General features: G+C 42.3%; 2 protein-coding genes across 3 annotated transcripts; both read left to right on the top strand.

The window, feature by feature from the left end:
• Positions 1-7797: 7797 nt before the first annotated feature.
• LOC120021397 (proteasome subunit beta type-6-like) lies at positions 7798-11556 on the top strand. Its single transcript, XM_038965154.1, has 6 exons — positions 7798-7917; positions 8199-8266; positions 8436-8567; positions 8804-8933; positions 10706-10850; positions 11247-11556. The coding sequence occupies exons 1-6, from the start codon at positions 7822-7824 to the stop codon at positions 11372-11374; spliced, it is 699 nt and encodes a 232-aa protein (XP_038821082.1). The 5' UTR covers positions 7798-7821; the 3' UTR covers positions 11375-11556.
• Positions 11557-11666: 110 nt separating this feature from the next.
• On the top strand, positions 11667-18045 carry tnfsf13 (TNF superfamily member 13). Of its 2 annotated transcripts, XM_038965153.1 has the most exons (9): positions 11667-12681; positions 12800-13020; positions 13599-13770; positions 13871-15230; positions 16400-16490; positions 16578-16628; positions 16980-17101; positions 17187-17325; positions 17450-18045. In XM_038965153.1, the coding sequence occupies exons 4-9, from the start codon at positions 15036-15038 to the stop codon at positions 17557-17559; spliced, it is 708 nt and encodes a 235-aa protein (XP_038821081.1). In that variant the 5' UTR covers positions 11667-12681; positions 12800-13020; positions 13599-13770; positions 13871-15035; the 3' UTR covers positions 17560-18045. The 2 variants fall into 2 exon arrangements, with proteins under 2 accessions (XP_038821081.1, XP_038821080.1); XM_038965152.1 differs by lacking the exons at positions 16400-16490; positions 16578-16628; positions 16980-17101; positions 17187-17325; positions 17450-18045 and having other exon boundaries at positions 11667-12256; positions 12364-12486; positions 12606-12681; positions 13871-15029.
• The last annotated feature ends 967 nt before the right edge of the window (positions 18046-19012 follow it).

The following is a 19012-nucleotide window of genomic DNA, read 5'->3' as shown; positions in this document are numbered from 1 at the left end:
TGCCTTAAACTGCCGCGCCATTCGGGAGGCATCTCAAGTTTTGCGGGAGTGTGCAATTAGCATGCTGACTGCAGGAATGTCCTCCAGAGCTGTTGCCAGATAATTTTATGTTAATTTATCTACCATAAGCCGCTTCCAACGTTGTTTTAGAGAGTTTGGCAGTACATCCAACCTGCCTCACAACCACAGACCATGTATATGGCGTCGTGTGGGCAAGCGGTTTGCTGATTTCAACGTTGTGAACAGAGTGCCCCATGGTGGCGGTGGGGTTATGGTATGGGCAGGCATAAACTACGGACATCGAACACAATTGCATTTTATTAATGGCAATTTGAATGCACAGAAATACCGTGATGAGATCCTGAGGCCCATTGTGAGACCCATTTTTGGGGAGGAATCTTTGACCAACAGATGCATATCTGTATTCCCAGTCATGTGAATTCCATAGATTAGGGCCTAATGAATTTATTTCAATTGAATGATTTCCTCATATGAACTGTAACTCAGTAAAAAAATTGAAATTGTTGCATGTTGCAATTATATTTTTGTTCAGTATAGCCGTTACTGACAGAGCGGTTTGGTCTATTAACCAATTTACAGCATGCTGATGTCACCATGGAAAGCCAGAACTCATGCAAATCTGTTGATTAGAAGGTCCTGTGTAGATTGTATTTTCAACCAGCAACTATCAGGAAATAACAATGATCAAATGTTTTCACACTTTCAAGGTGTTAGTTTCATCAGCTGTTGTACCATATGATATAAATCACAGATAAAAAAAAAAAAATGCATTTTGACTACATTGGGCCTAAAATGGGAGAGCATACCTGGAATAATTGCAGCACTATGACCAGGTCCTGATGATACTGAAAATACATAATCCTGACCTCAACCACAACCTTTGACCCCTAAACCTAGCATTAGTCCAAACCTTAACCTACAGCTGTAAAATCATGTATCTAACATTGACCTTTAACCTTAACCATAACCCTGTCAAACTGAGGGTAATAGGCTAGAAGTGGTCGTTGTTGGGTAAAAAGAGGATGCCAGGGAATGTGACAGGCGGCTCACATCCTACTAACACTGACATGATTAGAATGTTAGGCACAAACATTTTTACAGTCAGAAAAATGGTTCACACAACCATATTTTACACCATCTGTGTGTTGAAATTCTGTTATCCTGTGCTGGGCTATAGGGACACACTGGCATTCTGTTGGTCTCTAGTGGGGGAAATGTATAACTGCAAGGTGAACATTTTTCACAAGCACCATGCACATCTGTCAGTCTCTTTTAGGTCATATCACCACCATATCTTAGTGATGATAAACAAGCCAGGGGCTTTCACCTGGGTTCTGGAGTAGAAAACAACACACACACCAACAACAGGTCATTCAAAGTGACAACTCCATACCAAAAATGTATTTTTAAAACAGTTTGCCAGTGGATTAGCCACAGATAGCAGGAGTAATGAGAGCAGGCTGTGCCCCTGTCTGTCGCTCTGCCAAAGACTGATGTTTGATTTGTCACAACCCACACCCTATGCCCTCCCCCCCTTCCTCATATAAGAACATAATCCCATCCTCTCTCTCTTTCTCAGAATTCATTTGATTCTGTGTGTGTGAAATCAGGAGGCTTACCTCCACTATACTAGGAAATCTGATTTAAAACACATTGGAATATAAACCTATTATCATTTACAGATTGATGGAATCTGAGTGAACGTGATGAGAATATACATTCCTTTTTTTAGGCTACACTCTTAGAAAAAAGGTTCCAAAAGGGTTCTTCGGCTGTCCCCATAGGAGGACCCTTTTTTGGTTCCAGGTAGAACTCTCTGTGGAAAGGGTTTTACATGTAACCCAAAAGGGTTCTACCCAGAACCAAAAGGGTTATACCCCGAACCAAAAAGGGTTCTTCAAAGGGTTCTCCTATAGGGTTCTTCAAAGGGTTCTCCTATTCTAGATGGCACCTTTTTTTAAAGAGTGTACTACCACTGATAATAGGACAGGACATACAAGGTGTTAAAAGGAGATGATTATGTTTTGTACCATTAAACAATTGAATATGTATCACTAATTTTAGAGAGAGTGGGGCTACACTCTCTCTTTTATCTTTATCTTCACTCTCTCTGTCTCTCCGTCTACCTCTCTCCTACCTGTATATCATGGCAGTGCTCTCCGTCTACCTCTCTCCTACCTGTATATCATGGCAGTGCTCTCTGTCTACCTCTCCTACCTGTATATCATGGCGGTGCTCTCCGTGTACCTCTCTCCTGCCTGTATATCATGGCAGTGCTCTCCGTCTACCTCTCCTACCTGTATATCGTGGCAGTGCTCTCCGGTCTACCTCTTTCTCACCTGTATACCATGGCAGTGCTCTCTGTCTACCTCTTTCCTACCTGTATGTCATAGCAATGCTCTCCGTCTACCTCTCTCTCACCTGTATGTCATTGCAGTGCGTTCAGCCTCATAGTCAGTCAGGGAGATTGCACATTCTCTGAGGTACAGCGTCAGTCTGCGTTTCTCCACCAGCCTGTGGGCGGCCTCCAGGATCTGGGTGGCCAGCTCTGACTCACTCCTCTGCTCGGCACTCCTGGACCCGCTCTTGGCAGTTGTTTCCCAAGCGGAGGACGAAGATTTGGGCTTCTTGCTGATGCCATACAGGTCCTCCACTGAGAACGTCCCTCCCTTACCACCGTCACCTCGGCTTCCAGCAAACATGGCTGCTAAAAGTATTTTGACTAAGGTGAAATTGACTGAGCAGATCTTACTTTCTTACTTGTTGCTTACAAGTCCTCTTTCTTTTGCATTTATGTGACCAAAAAGTAGCAAAAAATATGCTCACCAAAAATGTTATGCAAACCAGTATCGCTGTTACAGATCTAGATGTTTATGCAGGTAGGATATGGCTGAGATGAAGAGTTAAAAAATCCATCTTGAAGACAGAAAAAACTCTTCACTGGTCCCGCTGATTCACAACACCTGTTAAACGTCAACAAGTCTTGATTGCTCTTTTCTGATGTCTTAATCCAGAATGCATCTAAATCAATCCTAAAGTGACAACAACATTCAAACACGGAGACGGATTCATGAGCATTGCTTCTTTTACTGAAGATGAACAGAAACAACAATCTGCATATCTCTCTCTTTATGTCCCTCTGAGATGAGGGACAGAGGGGGATTTATGTTGAAGCCCCACCAGCTTACATTTACCCAGATTAGCACGAGGCCTGGATGAAAGAAAAATAAGATAGGAACAGAAGACAGCGAGACCAAACCTATCCACCAGCTAAACATTATGGGGGTCCACACCACATTGGTCTTTATCTCCCGCTCCACGGGGATTACAGCCATGCCAATAGGAGCCAGCTCAGTGAAGGTGTCTAAAGATCTGTTCTCTGACCTTTTCCTGGGGCACTGACAACACCATACTCTTTCATTAATGGAAAAAACTATCTATTGATCCAAAAACCTATTTAGATATTATCTTCCTCGTGAATAATGTATGTGTTATAACAACTGAAGCTCATGTTCTCCAGTTTCCATTGGCTGCTAAAGTGAGAGGGTGGCGTCCAGCCAGCAGCTGGCACAGGCGTCTGGCCAGCGGTGAGTGTAATTGGCAGGTGCTGGGCTGGTGTTCTGGCTGAGCCCCAGTACTTAATGAGAGAACATCTCCTCTCCTCATTGGAGAAAAGCCACCATTCCATCTCTCACTGATTATGTAGGACAGTACAGGACAGGATTCTCTGGGTGCATCTGCTATGTAATGCAGTGGGCTCCTCTGTCAGTCCATCTCCCAGAGACTGTTGGGGAAGTAGTGAGAGAAAAGAGGAAGAGGATACAAGAAAGAGCAGATGGAATGAAGTATAAAGAGTGAGAGAGGCATGTTGCCCTCATGAACATTTAGGGCAAGACACATTACCGATGAGCCCTAAGAATAATGTCTCAACCAAATTAGTTTCTGAGAAACCAGACTGTTAAGTCCTGTTCAACTGCAAGCCTTAATGCTCAAATCAGCTTTGTTTTTCAAATCCGTTTTGGACAACTGACTGTCCAACAGCAAGTTACAAGTGACTAAATGGATTTGTGTGTATTCAGACAGCAGTCAAGGCTATGCTAGTTGTCATAGTAATGACAGGTGTATGCACAGTGATGTAGGTTGATTGGTGGTGGTGATTGTGCTTCCTATCACTCAGAAGTTATGTAGCAAGGTAAGGTGACAACAATGTCTGCCATGGACTTTCCCAGTTGCTTTGAATATTCAACATCATTGGGTAAAAACACTGTTAATTCCTCAAAGGATACAATTATCCAACTTTCAAAACAAGCCCCTTTTGGCTAGTCACAGCAGTCAACTAGATAGCTAGGTAGCTGTTTAGCTAGCCACAGCAGTCAACTAGATAGCTCGGTAGCTGTTTAGCTAGCCACAGCAGTCAACTAGATAGCTAGGTAGCAGTTTAGCTAGCCACAGCAGTCAACTAGATAGCTAAGTAGCTGTTTAGCTAGCCACAGCAGTCAACTAGATAGCTAGGTAGCTGTTTAGCTAGCCACAGCAGTCAACTAGATAGCTCGGTAGCTGTTTAGCTAGCCACAGCAGTCAACTAGATAGCTCGGTAGCTGTTTAGCTAGCCACACCATTCAACTAGATAGCTAGGTAGCTGTTTAGCTAGCCACAGCAGTCAACTAGCTAGCTAGGTAGCTGTTTAGCTTTCTAGCACATTCACTCATTTGTTTGTAAACAATGAACAAGCTAGTTAGCTACCACATGTTCTTGTCAAACTGTCAAGAGAGTAGCTATCAAACAACAAAATATCTCAAATAACAGTCTTAAAACCACTTGAGGGCAAATAACACAGATTTGACCATTCAGACACAAGTCACATGGCCAGGAATCAGATTTGTATCTGACTTTAAATGTGGCTTGAGACATCCGATTCCATGTGCTTTTTGGCTGTTCAGCTTTTTGACTCTTCAAACAGATTTGAATTGGAAATGCAAATAAATCGAATTTGGGTCACTTCAGACTGCCAATGTGATCACGGCTTTAGTAATGAACCTGTCACACACACACTTGGGGAGACATTGTGGATCAATAGCCCTGAGCCCTCATAGAAATCTCATGTTTTATGAAACAGATAGATATAGGTATAGGTTACTATTCTAAACTAAGGAAAATATGATTACGCCTAAAGGAATCTGGAACTCTGTTTGGATACAATGTGAGGTCTGACTGATGACAGCTTTTGAATGCATGAATGAATGAGTGAGCATCAATACAGAACAACTCAAAGCTCATTGATGTTTGAGTGGATTTATCATTAGGTCTATTTTTGATCTGTCTGTCTTGTGCAGGGCCATCAGTTAGCCTTGTGGAGACGGCAGTAGGGACTATTTCAATGATGTGTTAGTCCTGGTCTATGCTGCAGTGGCGATTATCTGGGATTAAGCTTCTCTAAGCGCTCATTTGATTGACTCAAATCACACTGGCAGCTGGCTAAGGCCAATCTCTCTTTTCCCATTGAACATTACAGACCCCAAGGTTCTCTAACCTAGGCACCTTAGAGCTTAGGAAACCATGGTTACTAATAGCGAGGGAGAGAGCCAGTGTGAATGCATTACTAGGATCTAGGCTGTTTTAAACAGAAATAATGGGTTGGCCTTTATTCTCCTTCAGTGCCTCCAGGACTGCAGTTGAGTACATTTCAGGTTATGTTTCATACTCACATTACACGAGTTTGACCTAAAACACATTTTATTCGCCGTCTGCCTATATTGACCTGCGCCTCAAGGCACAGAAGAAGAGGTCAGTCTGGACGATTGAGGCATTTTCTTTTGCAAACAAATTGAGTGTGCACATATGAGTGTGCGTCTGTGTGCTTCATCCCCAATTTGATGCCCTCAAATAATTATCTAGGCTAATCCAGTGCAGCAGTGGAAGCTGCTGAGGGAAGGACAGCTCATAATAATGTCTGGAATGGAGTCAATGGAATCAAAGATGTGGTTTCCATGTGTTTGATACGATTCCATTTACTCCATTCCAGCCATTATTATGAGCCGTCCTCCCCTCAGCAGCCTCCACTGCAGTGCAGGTTATTAGTATTATTATCTGCTGCATAACTGTAAAGAGATGTAAGAACCTGGCACTTTGATAATCCCACAGATGCCTGCAAATACAAACACACACAATAAGAAAGCGGATGTGATTGTTTGAGACAGGATGGACCTAGAAGGACACAGGAGCAGCCAGAGAACACGGTGACTACATCTGCAATGCAGCAAGAGTACCACCATCATCACATCTGTGGGTATCCTGAGGCTCTCTTACAGCTTAAAAATACACAATATCGGGTGTTGTTGCCTAAAAATGACGATTTGCGTCATAGTCCTTGTAACACAATCAGTGTATTCACACCAGAAGTCTTTAGAAATGGTAGTTTAGAGTTGCATTCAACCTTGTGCAGACCTTCTTCTTTTCTGAAAAAAGTAAAAGTAATGTATTCAAGTAAAAAAAAAAAAAAAAAATGAATGGTTCGATTGAATGGCCAAAACACTAATGGTCACTTCCATCTTCTGCAGTCAAATCAAATCAAATCTGCTGCTCTTTCATAGTACTCCCATCTATACAGTACTGAAGCTCACTGTTGCAAAGCTTTTCCTCAGTCCCCCATGAATCACACTACATGTTTTAACCATCATCCCAATCAATAGCAAAATCCCTGGAGCAAAATTCAATCTCGCCTTAAGAAATAGTTGTAGCAGATCCAATACCAGAGAGTGGTTCAGTGTTTCACAAATAATCTTACTGAGAATATTTGAGAATTCCCTTCATATCCTGTTATCAAAGCATACAATAATAATTCAAGAAAGTCTGGCATGAGGCTTGCTCATAGATACTGAAAATTGAGAATTTTCTAAATTCATGATTTGACTATCCTCTAGAACTGGCACTCCCACCTTTATCATGAAGAGGGCACAACAAAACCTATTCCCCCTCAGGAGACTGAAAATATTTGGCATGGGTCCTCGGATCCTCAAAAGGTTCTACAGCTGCACCATTGAGAGCATCCTGACTGGTTGCATCACTGCCTGGTATGGCAACTGCTCGGCCTCCGACGCAAGGCACTATAGAGGGTAGTGCGTACGGCCCAGTACATCACTTGGGCCAAGCTTCCTGCCATCCAGGGCCTCTATACCAGGCGGTGTCAGAGGAAGTTCCTAAAAATTGTCAAAGACTCCAGCCACCCTAGTCATAGACTGTTCTCTCTGATACTGCATGGCAAGCGGTAATGGAGCACCAAGTCTAGGTACAAGAGGCTTCTAAACAGCTTCTACCCCCAAGTCTTAAGACTACTGAACATCTAATCAAATGGCTACCCAGACTATTTGCATTGCCCCCCCTTTTATGCTGCTGCTACTTTCAGTCATTATCTATGTATAAGTCACTTTAATAACTCTACCCACATGTATATATTACCTCAATTACCTCGACTAACTGGTTCCCCCGCACATTGACTCTATACCGGTACTCTGTGTATATAGCCTCGCTATTGCTATTTTACAGCTGCTCTTTAATTATTTGTTACTTATATTTCTTATTTTTGTTTGTATTTTTCTTAAAACTGCATTGTTGGTTAAGGGCTTGTAAATAAGCGTTTCACTGTAAGGTCTACTACACCTGTTGTAGTCGGCGCATGTGACAAATACAATTTGATTTGTTAAGTTGTTATTCTCATGCAATCCAACAGGTGGCGATAGTCAGCACAACATAATTTGTTAAACCAGACCAGCGAAGAAGACCATTATTTCATCAACTGTCAAGATGGCTGCTGTGTACATGTCAGCGAACCGGTCCGAAAATGCTTTTAGTACAGTTGATTTGGTGCCAGAGTGGGCACAAGAAGAAGTTAGCACTGGGGTGAGGAAATGTAATATAGCACTGTTCACTTTACATAGGTTTGAATGCGTTGCCCAAACTGAACACAGAGGTATTTACATGCCACTTTATAGCTAGCTATAGCTAGCTAGCTAACAATGAGACTGCAGAAGCGCTCGCCATGTATGTAGCTAGCTATAGCATTTTACAGCTGATTATGTTGGTAGCCAGCTAGCCATTACCGTTTTTTCTACATAATGTCCTTGGGATTATTTTCACATAAATAAAGCAAAAATGTTCTGATTCTTCATGTCTAATCGCAGACTACCATTATGGCAGTAGAGTTTGATGGAGGGGTTGTGATTGGCGCGGACTCCAGAACAACAACAGGGTAAGTTACTTTAAATCATACAACTGTGTCTTACCCGGCTTCCTGACCTAATAGAAATAGATTGCTGATTAAGTCGTCCTCTATTCCATTGACATTTTTGTGTTTAAAAACTCTATAGCTAGAGCTGCCTAATACTCCCAATCGTTATTTTTTCCCCAACTGGTTGTAGTGCTTACATTGCCAATCGAGTTACTGACAAGTTGACTCCCATTCACGACCGCATCTTCTGCTGCCGCTCTGGTTCTGCAGCTGACACACAGGCTGTTGCTGATATAGTCACTTATCAGCTGGGCTTTCACAGGTAACACACCCTATATGGCTATACCTCTACACAAAGATCAAAAACTCTTCAGCACAGCTATATAGTGGTTATCTTCATACCACTCTTAGGATAAAATAAGTGCTTTGAGAACTATGAAAATATTGTCTTGAGTGTCTGATTCAAGTTTTAATGTACAAGCACAGTGAAATGCCTTTCTTGAGTGTCATTCTATATTTATTCACTGTGAAATATCTCTCCCTCTGTGCCTGCTGCAGTATTGAGCTGGATGAGCCTCCACTTGTGCAAACGGCAGCCAATCTCTTCAAACAGACATGCTACAGATACAGAGAGGAGCTGATGGCTGGCATCATTGTGGCTGGCTGGGACAAAAGAAGGGGTGGACAGGTGAGTTCTCAGCATATGTATTTGGATCATACACTCCAACCACTTTTCCCCCACTGTCTCAGAGAAATGTGTAGGGTCATTCCACCGCAAAAAGCAAAGAAAGGATTTTAGAACAATCTGGGATGGTGGTGGGCAGGGTATAAAATTAGCACCTGCCAAATGTGGGAAGATCTGGGTATTGGTGGGTAAGAATGTCTGTTTCACCAGCCATGTTGGTCAATTTGCAGGGCTCTACAGTGAGAGCATTACATTCGCAAATAAAAAAAAATAGTAAAGTATGAGCCCGTGTGAGTTACATGCTGACCAGACCGGACACGTTGCGTGTGCGAGCGTCGCAAAATAAATTTAGAAACCCATGTTATTCAATTATTGTACCCACACTGCTTGCGCGCGCCAACGAGCGTCTGCGACACCAAGGGATAAAATAGATGTCGTTCCTATTTCTGACGCAGATCGCGCTGCAAGTCCTGCCTTTCCCATCTCCTCATTGGTTTATAGAAGCAGGTATCCACGTGCCATCTCCTCATTGGTTTATAGAAGCAGGTACTCACGTGCCATCTCCTCATTGGTTGTACCCACGTGGGTGATAGAAAGACAAACTGTTTTGCCGGTAGTCGTGGTAATACAATTAAAGTTTAGATGCGATCACCATATAATTTAAACGATGAAAAAGCCTGGAAGGAGGAGAGATGACTAGAAACGATTCGGTTGGCTGTTTTATATGTGGATTAATTGTCGGAGTAGAAATCCTTGTCCATTTCAGGTAAAATAACAACTCAATGTTTATATCCCAGGACAAATTAGCTAGCAACAGCAAGCTAGCTAAACAGGACAAATTAACGTTAGCTAGCAAGTGCAAGCTAACTAGCTAAAATACCATACATGTTTAATGCTTTTCGACCTGTCCCCAAATTTAATGTCATTGGTTCAGAGTTTGTTTTGATATTTTAACCTGCATGTCGTGATCGCGTTTGGTGTGGGGGGGCAAAATAAATGTATGCACGATAGCGCACGATAGCGCACGCGCGCAGCCGGTTTGGGCAAGGTGTTAGGGTTAGAAAAATTATGCAGTAGCTGTTTTGTTTCATTAGATATTAATTACACAAATAAATAGGAATATTATATCCCACCTCGCACAGGAACACTGCCTGACAGGGGAGCTGCTGTGTGCAATGAATGAAGAACTGATGGATTCCTTTTTGAAAGCACTGCCCACAGGCATAAAAGTTGGTCTAATTTAGTCAAAAGTCTACTATGTAAGACTTTGTCCTTATGTTTTTTGGCAATTTACATTTAGCCCTCAAGGTCAGTTGTTTTTCAATGGTAGTTTGAGTCTTCTGCTTCAACTGATAGTGAAGACACACACTAGTCAGATCTCAAATTGTGACAGGAATCAAGTGGTGTCGTTACCATGGTAAACTCACACCCTTAAAGGGGCAGCTAAACATTTTGTCTCTGATATTTTGATTAAAAGACTGAGGTCACCAAAAATAAATGGAAATTGAGCAATATACCACATTACTTCTTACTAATACATTTCTTGTTTTAGAAACATTACAAAGCATGATCATCCGTTTTGTGTTTTTGATGTAATTATGGTGAAAACATATTTTGGCTGGTAAAAAATCCTAGTGGCTGGTAGATGTATTTTTTTTATCTACCTACCACAGTGGCTGGTGACCAAAAATGACATTTTAGGCCCTGGTGGTGGGTGTCATGGCTTGCTGAGATTACATTGATTGACTCTCCAGTGACCCTTCCCTCTCACCCAGGTGTACACAGTCCCAATGGGAGGTATGATAGTGAGGCAGCCAGTGTCAGTAGGTGGTTCTGGCAGCTCCTACATATATGGCTTCATGGATTCTAACTACAAGCCTGGGATGACCAAGGAGGAGTGTCTTCACTTCTGTACCCAGGGTGAGTAGGACCAGAGGTTGACAGTCTAGCACAGTGGTGGGTAATTCCAATCCTGGAGAGCTACAGTGTTTGCAGGCAATTGTTTGAACCCTGAACTAACAACGCTGATTGAAATATACCTAATAGCGTTGTTTAACATGTAAGACCTTGATAAGTCGATTATTTGAATCTGTTGGGAAGGAACATTTGCCTGTACAAGCACAGCGGACCCTGTAGTCCACCTATGATCTTTACACTGTCATTAGGCTGTTTCAAATCTCTTCAACTGCTGCTTTTCTAATCTCTCTTCCACCATATGTCATGACAACTGAACTGAAAATACTTGATAGTCGGATCTGTAATATGTTGGTTGTCGGGTCACATCTAGGTGTTGTTAATGTCCCTCTCTCCATACAGCCTTGGCACTGGCCATGGAGCGGGACGGTTCTAGTGGAGGAGTGGCTCGTCTGGCAGCCATCACAGAGGAGGGCCTGGAGAGACGGGTTGTTCTGGGAAACCAGCTGCCCAAATTCTCCAACGCCTAGACAAGGAGCAGAGGGGAAGTTCCTTTGCTGTGCAGACAATGCACCTCCTGTCAAGTCCATCCACATAAGCACTATACCTAGTCCTGTGCAGTGTAGGACTTTGGAAAGCCATGTGTTTGTGTCTCATTTATTTTTGTTTTGCAAAATAAGATTTGTCATGCAATAAAACATACTTAACCTTAGATACATTTGTGTTCCCGTCTCTCAAGCCTGTTTTGCATTAGCTATTATTTCTTGGAAATTGAGTGAAACTGCACACAAGACAGACTATAAAAGATAACTGGAAGAGATAATTGGCATAACATTTTCAGAGGGGATCTCACCTTCATTGCAGTGAGTTGGAAGTAGACTAAAGCACAACACCATTTCCAAGATGTATAGTGAGGAATGCAGACAGACACCATGGGGAGGACTTTTAACAAAAACTACCCCGAGAAATGTTGCATGCGCAAGGAATACGGACTTGAAGAGGTGACGCCAAGGAGTAGATCTATTACGTTGATCTGTGTATTTTCCTCGCGTGCTGCTGACTTTTTCGTGGCACGCGCTCACGTTTTGCGCGGGACTTTGATATCGTTTGTTTGCCTTAAATGCAGGCTAGATTGGAAACCGTCTGGCTAACGTTAGCCTATAAAAATACGTTTTTATTGTAGGGCCGTTATGGTATTGGCTAGGATACCAAGCAATAGTTTTATTTCAAGACTATTATTAATTGATTAAAGGTCACATTCTACATTAGTATTCGTATTTCAGCTGCTCTTCCCTCAGGGTAACAATGTGGCACCTAGCAGACAGAGTAATGTTAGTTAATAATGCTGGGCATTTTCCTCCGGTAGAACAACCAGAGGCAGAAGATGGTGATCAGTTCCTCTCGTTTGCCAAGTGAGTTGCTTATGCTGCAATAGTTCAGGACGTATTATTTTTGAAAGATAAGCCATTATTTCAGGTAATATGAAGCTTGCTTTGTGTTGTATTCTTCACATCCTCAGGAGGTCCAAGGTTGTGCAGCGTCAGTGTTCAGAGATGGAGACTGAGCCTAGCCCTCCCCCACAGTCTAGCTCCTTGTCACAGAGTAGAGAACATTTCTGGCACAGGATTCTATGTCAGCCAAGGTGGATGTCCTCTTCACTTTCACCACCAACAATCTCACTCTTTTATAAACACATCAAGGTTTAGAAATGCTCCAGTCAAATTCTCTCTTACTGATAGAGGTCTGTATGCTGTTTGTTAGTGAAGTGTCTCCTGAGCCCACCACATCCTACAGCCCATTTCAGATGCAGATGTTCTCAAATAAACCTGAAGGACTAGTGAGTACCCTAAGACTTGGTAAACATGTGTTTCACTGTGGCTGACATTTTTTAAATGGCACATCCTACGATTGAGGTAAAACGTTTTCTGATTTTTTGCCATTATGTTTACACGCAGGTTGGCGTGGACATGGCAGGATCACCTCCAGCAGGACAGAGAGTTAAAAAAGGGGGAAGTCTGGGTCTAGGAAAGCTACCCTCTCCAGTGGAACTGATGGGCCGGAAGAAGAAGGGGAGGACAGGGGGTGCAGCACAGGGCAGCCAGGTGGTGCAACCCAGGGTGGCAGCAGTGCTGCAGCACATTGGGGACCTCCGCAGGAGACAGAGCTCTATTGACCAGTAAGTGAAAGGTTTCTAATGCTAGATAGTGCAGAGGGGACATTAGAGATGGATGGCCTGAGCCTGTGGCTTGTTGGTTTTACTGTGCCATCAGGGTAGACTGAGGGGAAACTGATTTTAATTGGATGCCATGGGGGCAGAAATGTGGTTATACATTCAGTGCAGGTGTAAAGGACATCATGCTGCTTGCTTAGCGAATACCACTTCTTACCGATTCGGCCCATACCTGGCATGAACGCGGGAACTCTGCCTTGCTAGGACACGTGACCGCCCTCCTGAACCGTCTTTCCAGTCAGCCCCACGCAAAAAGCTACTGTAGCTATTCGCTGGTGCAAGTGGGGACACTTCAGGCTGAGGATTAAGTTTCACACATCCCCATGTGCTACACAGGGATAGAAATCTACAAGGGCAACTCTGAAAGGCTGTTGAGTCATAGTAGAATATTATAGGTGACTGAATAAAACAGAAAAACTCATTACTGTATTCCTACTTTTATGATTGTTGGTTGCCTTTGGACGATAAGCATTAAATATAGAACAGTAGTTCTTAAAATGAACCCAAACACGATCATGTCCCAGGTTGAAGCAGGGGAGTTGGTGGGGCTCCAAACCCAGGTGTAAGGCAGAAGAGGGCCATTCCCAGAGGCAAGCAGAGGACAGCAGCATGACTATCAGCATCACAGTGGAGAAGCAGGATGAAGCTACGGACTACCTCAGTCCAACCCTCACTCGTCCTTACACCCAGCAGGAGGTATGGACTCAACTCTCACTGACTGATATTGTATTTAAGAGTAACTGGAATTGAGGAAGCAAATGTGGATATCCCTTATTCTACTGTGATGTCTTTGCAGGGTCTGTTTGGAGGATTTGAACAAGCATCCCATCTTGCTCCTGGAGGAAATCCGATGATGTCATTTGTCCTGGCAACTGCTGATAGACAAGCCAAGGGGGGTTGGCAAGGCCCTCGTCTGTCCCACAATGAATTTTGGGGCATTGGGCACACTCCAGAGGAATAATTAAATTTTTGTTACATTTCTCCAAAGCACTTGTAGAGTTCACATTGTAGAAGGGCTCATAGTTTGTATTGATCAGATTCAGAGTTCAAGCGATATGTTTTGCAATGTTACAATTGATTTGTTCAGATTTTACAGCTTAAAAATGATGTACAACATTTGGTCAGTTAATTTTATACTGGATAGCCAAGCAATGAAAAAAAAAGTTAATAAATACATAACATTGCATTCCAGTGTGACTAGTATGGTCTTGTACTGGGGAGCGTTATATGAAGAAATGAATTGGAGAAAAAAAAAGGATTTGACTTGGCTGCTCACCCTGCTCCTGTTTTGACAGACAGATCCCATCCCTCTCCTCTGAGAAGTTCCCGAAGGGCTGGCAATGCGGTCTGAGGTAGTGGAGTGCGAGACTGGTGGCATCAGCCTTCAACTGAGTCCATCTCTCAAAGGACCCTTTGACCTTGTTCTGTCATAGCCAGACAAGCACATAGGCCTGACTAGAAGTACATATATTTATGTTTGGCTATCAAGGGTGCTGTAAAGTAAGCCTTTTCCCTCGAGAGCCAAGCATATATACATTCATGAATTATAATGTAGTCTACAGTGCTTCAAACCTACTCAACTGTATTCCCTTTTCATTCAGGTATTACAATCCGTTGTTTTTATGAGCCACTTGCCTGTCTTGGTCACTGCCTTTCTCAAAACAAATTGTAGTACAAACATTTAATAAAGACATTAACTTTAGCTTCAGACTTCAATGTAGGATAGTCCTATTGGCCTACTGTAGCCTATCACTTTGTTTTCACACGTCCTCCAGGTCTTTATAGCAGTTTTGTAATCCGAGACTGCATGAGTCATCGTTTTCCAAATGATGACATTAAGAAAGTGAAAGTCCACATTGTAACGGGATTATTACGGCCCTGACAAAGCCTTCATTGAAAAAGGACGCCATCCCCTCGTCCTCGTAACAGTTGGTATCGCCTGGTATCGCCTGTGTGACATAATGACAAACCGTTATACAGTACATTTTCATGGCACATATCTGCTGTACGCTGTGTCGCTGTTCTTGGCCTGCTTGATGGTCCTGCAGTCCAACCGGGTCAGAGAGATGCAGGTCGAACTGCGGGAGCTGCGTCAGTGGACCAGTCTGGTATGCGGGGACATAAAGGAATCGTCTACTGATATCTCGCGCTGCGGGGTAGGTGAGTTCATACATTTACTAATAGGTTATAGGCTACACGAAAAAGAAAACACTATTGTGAAACTTTGATGTGTGAAGTAGGTCTATGTTTTTGAGAATTTATAAGAAGTCAATAAATATTCTTAGGCTAGGCCTAACCACTAGGAAATGTCAGATTTTGAAGTAAGGAATCAAGATGCTTGTTAATGCTTAGAACAATAAGGCCTATTTCACCACAATTATCAATGGAGAAAATTATGACAATATGACAATTGTTTGCCACCAGGGTTGGGTAGATGTTACATGTAATGTGATTACAAAATAACCTGGGAAAATATTGAAATCAGATGACAGATACTTTTGAAAAACTAGAGGATTATTTATTCGATTACTTTTAAAGCCAGAAAGGATGTTTGTGAAAAAATACATTATCATGCCTTTCGGTTTCCTCAATGACATTCAATTCAGCATCGAAAATAGGCGCAAGTTTAAGTTTGTTCAGCCTCACCACAAGACAGAGACTACTATGATGACACACCAAATGCATTTGATGGATCCTTTTTGTCTTGCAGGGGTGGGCAATTCCAGTCCTCGAGAGCCTGATTGGTGTCACAGTTTTTCCCCAGGTCCAGCTAACACACCTGACTTCAATAATCACCTAATCACGATCTTCAGTTCAGAATGCAATTTGATTAATCAGCTGTGTTTGCTAGGGATGGAGAAAAAGTGTGACAATCAGGCCCGCGAGGACTGGTTGCCCACCCCATGCCCCATAAGGGGAAAGTAATCAGATTACGTTACTGAGTAATCCAAAAGTTACATTGCTGATGACAATTTTGGACAGGCAACTAGTAACTGGAACGGATTACATTTAGAAAGTAACCTACACCAACCCTATTTACTACATATCTGAAACATTTGATTCCTATCACGCTATCAGCTAATGTGTAAAGTATGTTTTTGAGAATTTATGAGACATCAATTAATATTCTTAGGCTACTGGGCTATTTTGAAGTTATTAATGCTTAGAAGATCGAGCAATAAGGTTTATTATCCACCACACTTCTCAATGGAGTTGAAGTCTGGAAAAGGATGACAATTACTTGATTGTTTACCACATATCTGAAACAACGGATTCTTGTCACACTATGAGGTTCACATCTGATGTCATCTGGCATTTGACACAGATATCTGACTCTCACAGACATACACAATGGAATGGAATTCGAGGAAAGAGGGAGATTTCAAGACATGGGAGACGGAGACAGCGACGCACTGGTCAGTCCCTTCCGACGCACACACACACACACACATACACACACACACACAATTTACTTAATAATTTATAATTTCCATGTCATCCAGCAGGGAGGAGTGCCTTTCTTCACCTTGTTCCTCTGTCATCACACTCATATGGTGAGTCGAATGGGAAATGACTTCACATCTATACTGTACATTCTCTTTCTCTCACACACACACACACGCTATAGCCCTGTTTATACCTGCCGCTAACATGCGTCCTTATCTTGTCCTGATCATGCCCGTTTAAACTTATAAGATATTTTCAAAATTAGATCACTATGCATCTTTTAATTGTCTACGCCTGGCTAAAAATGTGGGCACAATCAGAATGTGGACAACATCTGGAAAAAGGACGCATGTTAGAACCCGGTATAAACTGCGTTTTGCATTAACTACAATACTCTCAAACATTATTTTGTCTCCAACATACACATACTCCATGTTTTAACCACTATGTTGTCTCAGATGAAGATGACTACACTCTGGTAGAATGGGCTCTAGGACTGAGTCGTCTAGGGGAGGGGCTGCAGGTCTTTGGAGAAAAGGTCACAGTGGTAACCGAAGGGACTTACTTCATCTACAGTCAGGTAGCCTATTAAAACTAGACATTGTCATCTCTTGAGATGCGGTCAAGCCAAGGTCCCTCTATACCATCACTGTGTTTGTGTACAGGTGCTGTATAAAGACACCACATGGACTATGGGTCATGTGATCAAGAAGCGTCTACATGGTATTGAGACCATCTTGATGAAGTGCATACAGAGCATGCCCAGCAACATCACTGTGGCCCAAAACACCTGCTACACAGCCGGTGAGTCGACCCAACCCCGGCCAGCGTGTGTTACAAACGAGATTCAAATGAATTACTTATAATACGGAACACAATTACAGCACTACTACACCCAGTGCTGAAGTTACTGGTGTTTCTCTCCCAGGTGTCCATTACCTGGAGCCAGGATCCACTCTGGAACTCTCCATTCCCAGGAAATCTGCTGGGCTTGTCCTCAAGCCTCACTCCACCTTCCTTGGCATGTTCAGGATCTGACACTGAGTGACGATCTAACACAAAACCATGTTTCTCCAGAACCCTACAATCACTGCCTATAATAACCCGACATGCTGACCTACTGCATTGTGGTGCCTGATATTTAATAAACTCTTTTCAATATCAAACGTTTTGCAAGTACTACTCAGCCAGTGTTTTCCTTTCAGCACTCATATTGTGGTAGCCTGATACAGAACAGCTACCAAATATCACAAAATGTAGCCTATTTTAGCATTGGAAAGTGCACAGATGTAATGTTTGAATTCCATGATTGAAAATACATAGGATATTAATCAAGCAAACAATAGTGCAGTAGTACAGTGACCCATTATCAAATTAAGTTTTAATGATACGTACACAAGTACAGTGAAATGTCTTTCTTGCAAGCTCTAAACAGTACAGTGAGTGGTGACCCAATATGAGTACTGTTGAGTGTACAGCATCATTGTGAATTTCCCTCTGCTAAATTAAACTTTCTCAGTTTGCCATCCTTGTCTATTGAAGACTGATGTATAATCCAACAGGGTCAGTACAGTACAGTTCAAAAAGTATTCAGACCCCTTGACTATTTCCACATTTTGTTATGTTAAAGCCTTATTCTAAAATGTATTAAATTGTTTTTTTTCAATCATATATCTACACACAATACCCCATAGCGACAAAGTAAAAACAGGTTAGTAGAAATTTTTGCAAATGTTTTAAAAATAAAAAACGGAAATATAATTTACACTTACATAAGTATTCAGACCTTTTAATCAGTACTTTGTTGAAGCACGTTTGGTAGCGATTACAGCCTTGAGTATTCTTGGGTATGACGCTACAAGTTTGGCACACCTGTATTTGGGGAGTTTATCCCATTCTTCTCTGCGGATCTTCTCAAGCTCTGTCAGGTTGGATGGGGAGCGTTGCTGAGAAAGTACTGAGTAAAGGGTCTGAATACTTGTAAATGTCATATTTCAGTTTTGTATTTGTAATAAACATTTTTTTTTAAACTGTTTTTGCTTTGTCATTATGGGGTATAGTGTGTAGATTGATAAGAACAAACAAACAATTTAATCAATTTTAAAATAAGGCTGTAATGTAACAAAATGTGGAAAAGGTTAAGGGGTCTGAATACTTCCCGAATGCACTCTATATACATAGGCACGTAGTTTACAACCGGTACAGTAGGTGGCGGCATGCACCTCTAACGAGAATATGGACTGGGGGAGAGAGAGATAGGGCCAGCAATTGCACTGGGGAACGTTCCTCCGTGGCTGTTTCCAAAACCAAGTTTAGAAGTGGACATGACTGAGGGCAGGAGAGAATGGGGTGAGGACGTGAGAAGAGATAATAGGTTTTATTTGTTCTTAAGGATATATACAGATGGTTCAAATGATCCAATCAGTGGCAGGGTGGGGGCTTGGGTGTGCTTATTTTTTAATGTATTATTATTACTATTTTTAACCCCTCC

This window comes from Salvelinus namaycush, chromosome 26, assembly GCF_016432855.1.
Source record: "Salvelinus namaycush isolate Seneca chromosome 26, SaNama_1.0, whole genome shotgun sequence".
NCBI lineage: Eukaryota > Metazoa > Chordata > Actinopteri > Salmoniformes > Salmonidae > Salvelinus > Salvelinus namaycush.
This window is presented reverse-complemented; position numbering and strand designations above follow the sequence as displayed.

Excerpts from the sequence above, each read along its gene's own strand:
- LOC120021397 (XM_038965154.1), top strand. The coding sequence starts at position 7,822 with ATGGCTGCTGTGTACATGTCAGCGAACCGGTCCGAAAATGCTTTTAGT. Across the intron at positions 7,918-8,198 it reads AAGAAGAAGTTAGCACTGGG|ACTACCATTATGGCAGTAGA; the intron begins GTGAGGAAATGT and ends GTCTAATCGCAG. Across the intron at positions 8,934-10,705 it reads ACAAAAGAAGGGGTGGACAG|GTGTACACAGTCCCAATGGG; the intron begins GTGAGTTCTCAG and ends CCTCTCACCCAG.
- tnfsf13 (XM_038965152.1), top strand. The coding sequence starts at position 12,150 with ATGTGGCACCTAGCAGACAGAGTAATGTTAGTTAATAATGCTGGGCAT. Across the intron at positions 12,257-12,363 it reads CAGTTCCTCTCGTTTGCCAA|GAGGTCCAAGGTTGTGCAGC; the intron begins GTGAGTTGCTTA and ends TCACATCCTCAG. Across the intron at positions 13,771-13,870 it reads GTCCTTACACCCAGCAGGAG|GGTCTGTTTGGAGGATTTGA; the intron begins GTATGGACTCAA and ends ATGTCTTTGCAG.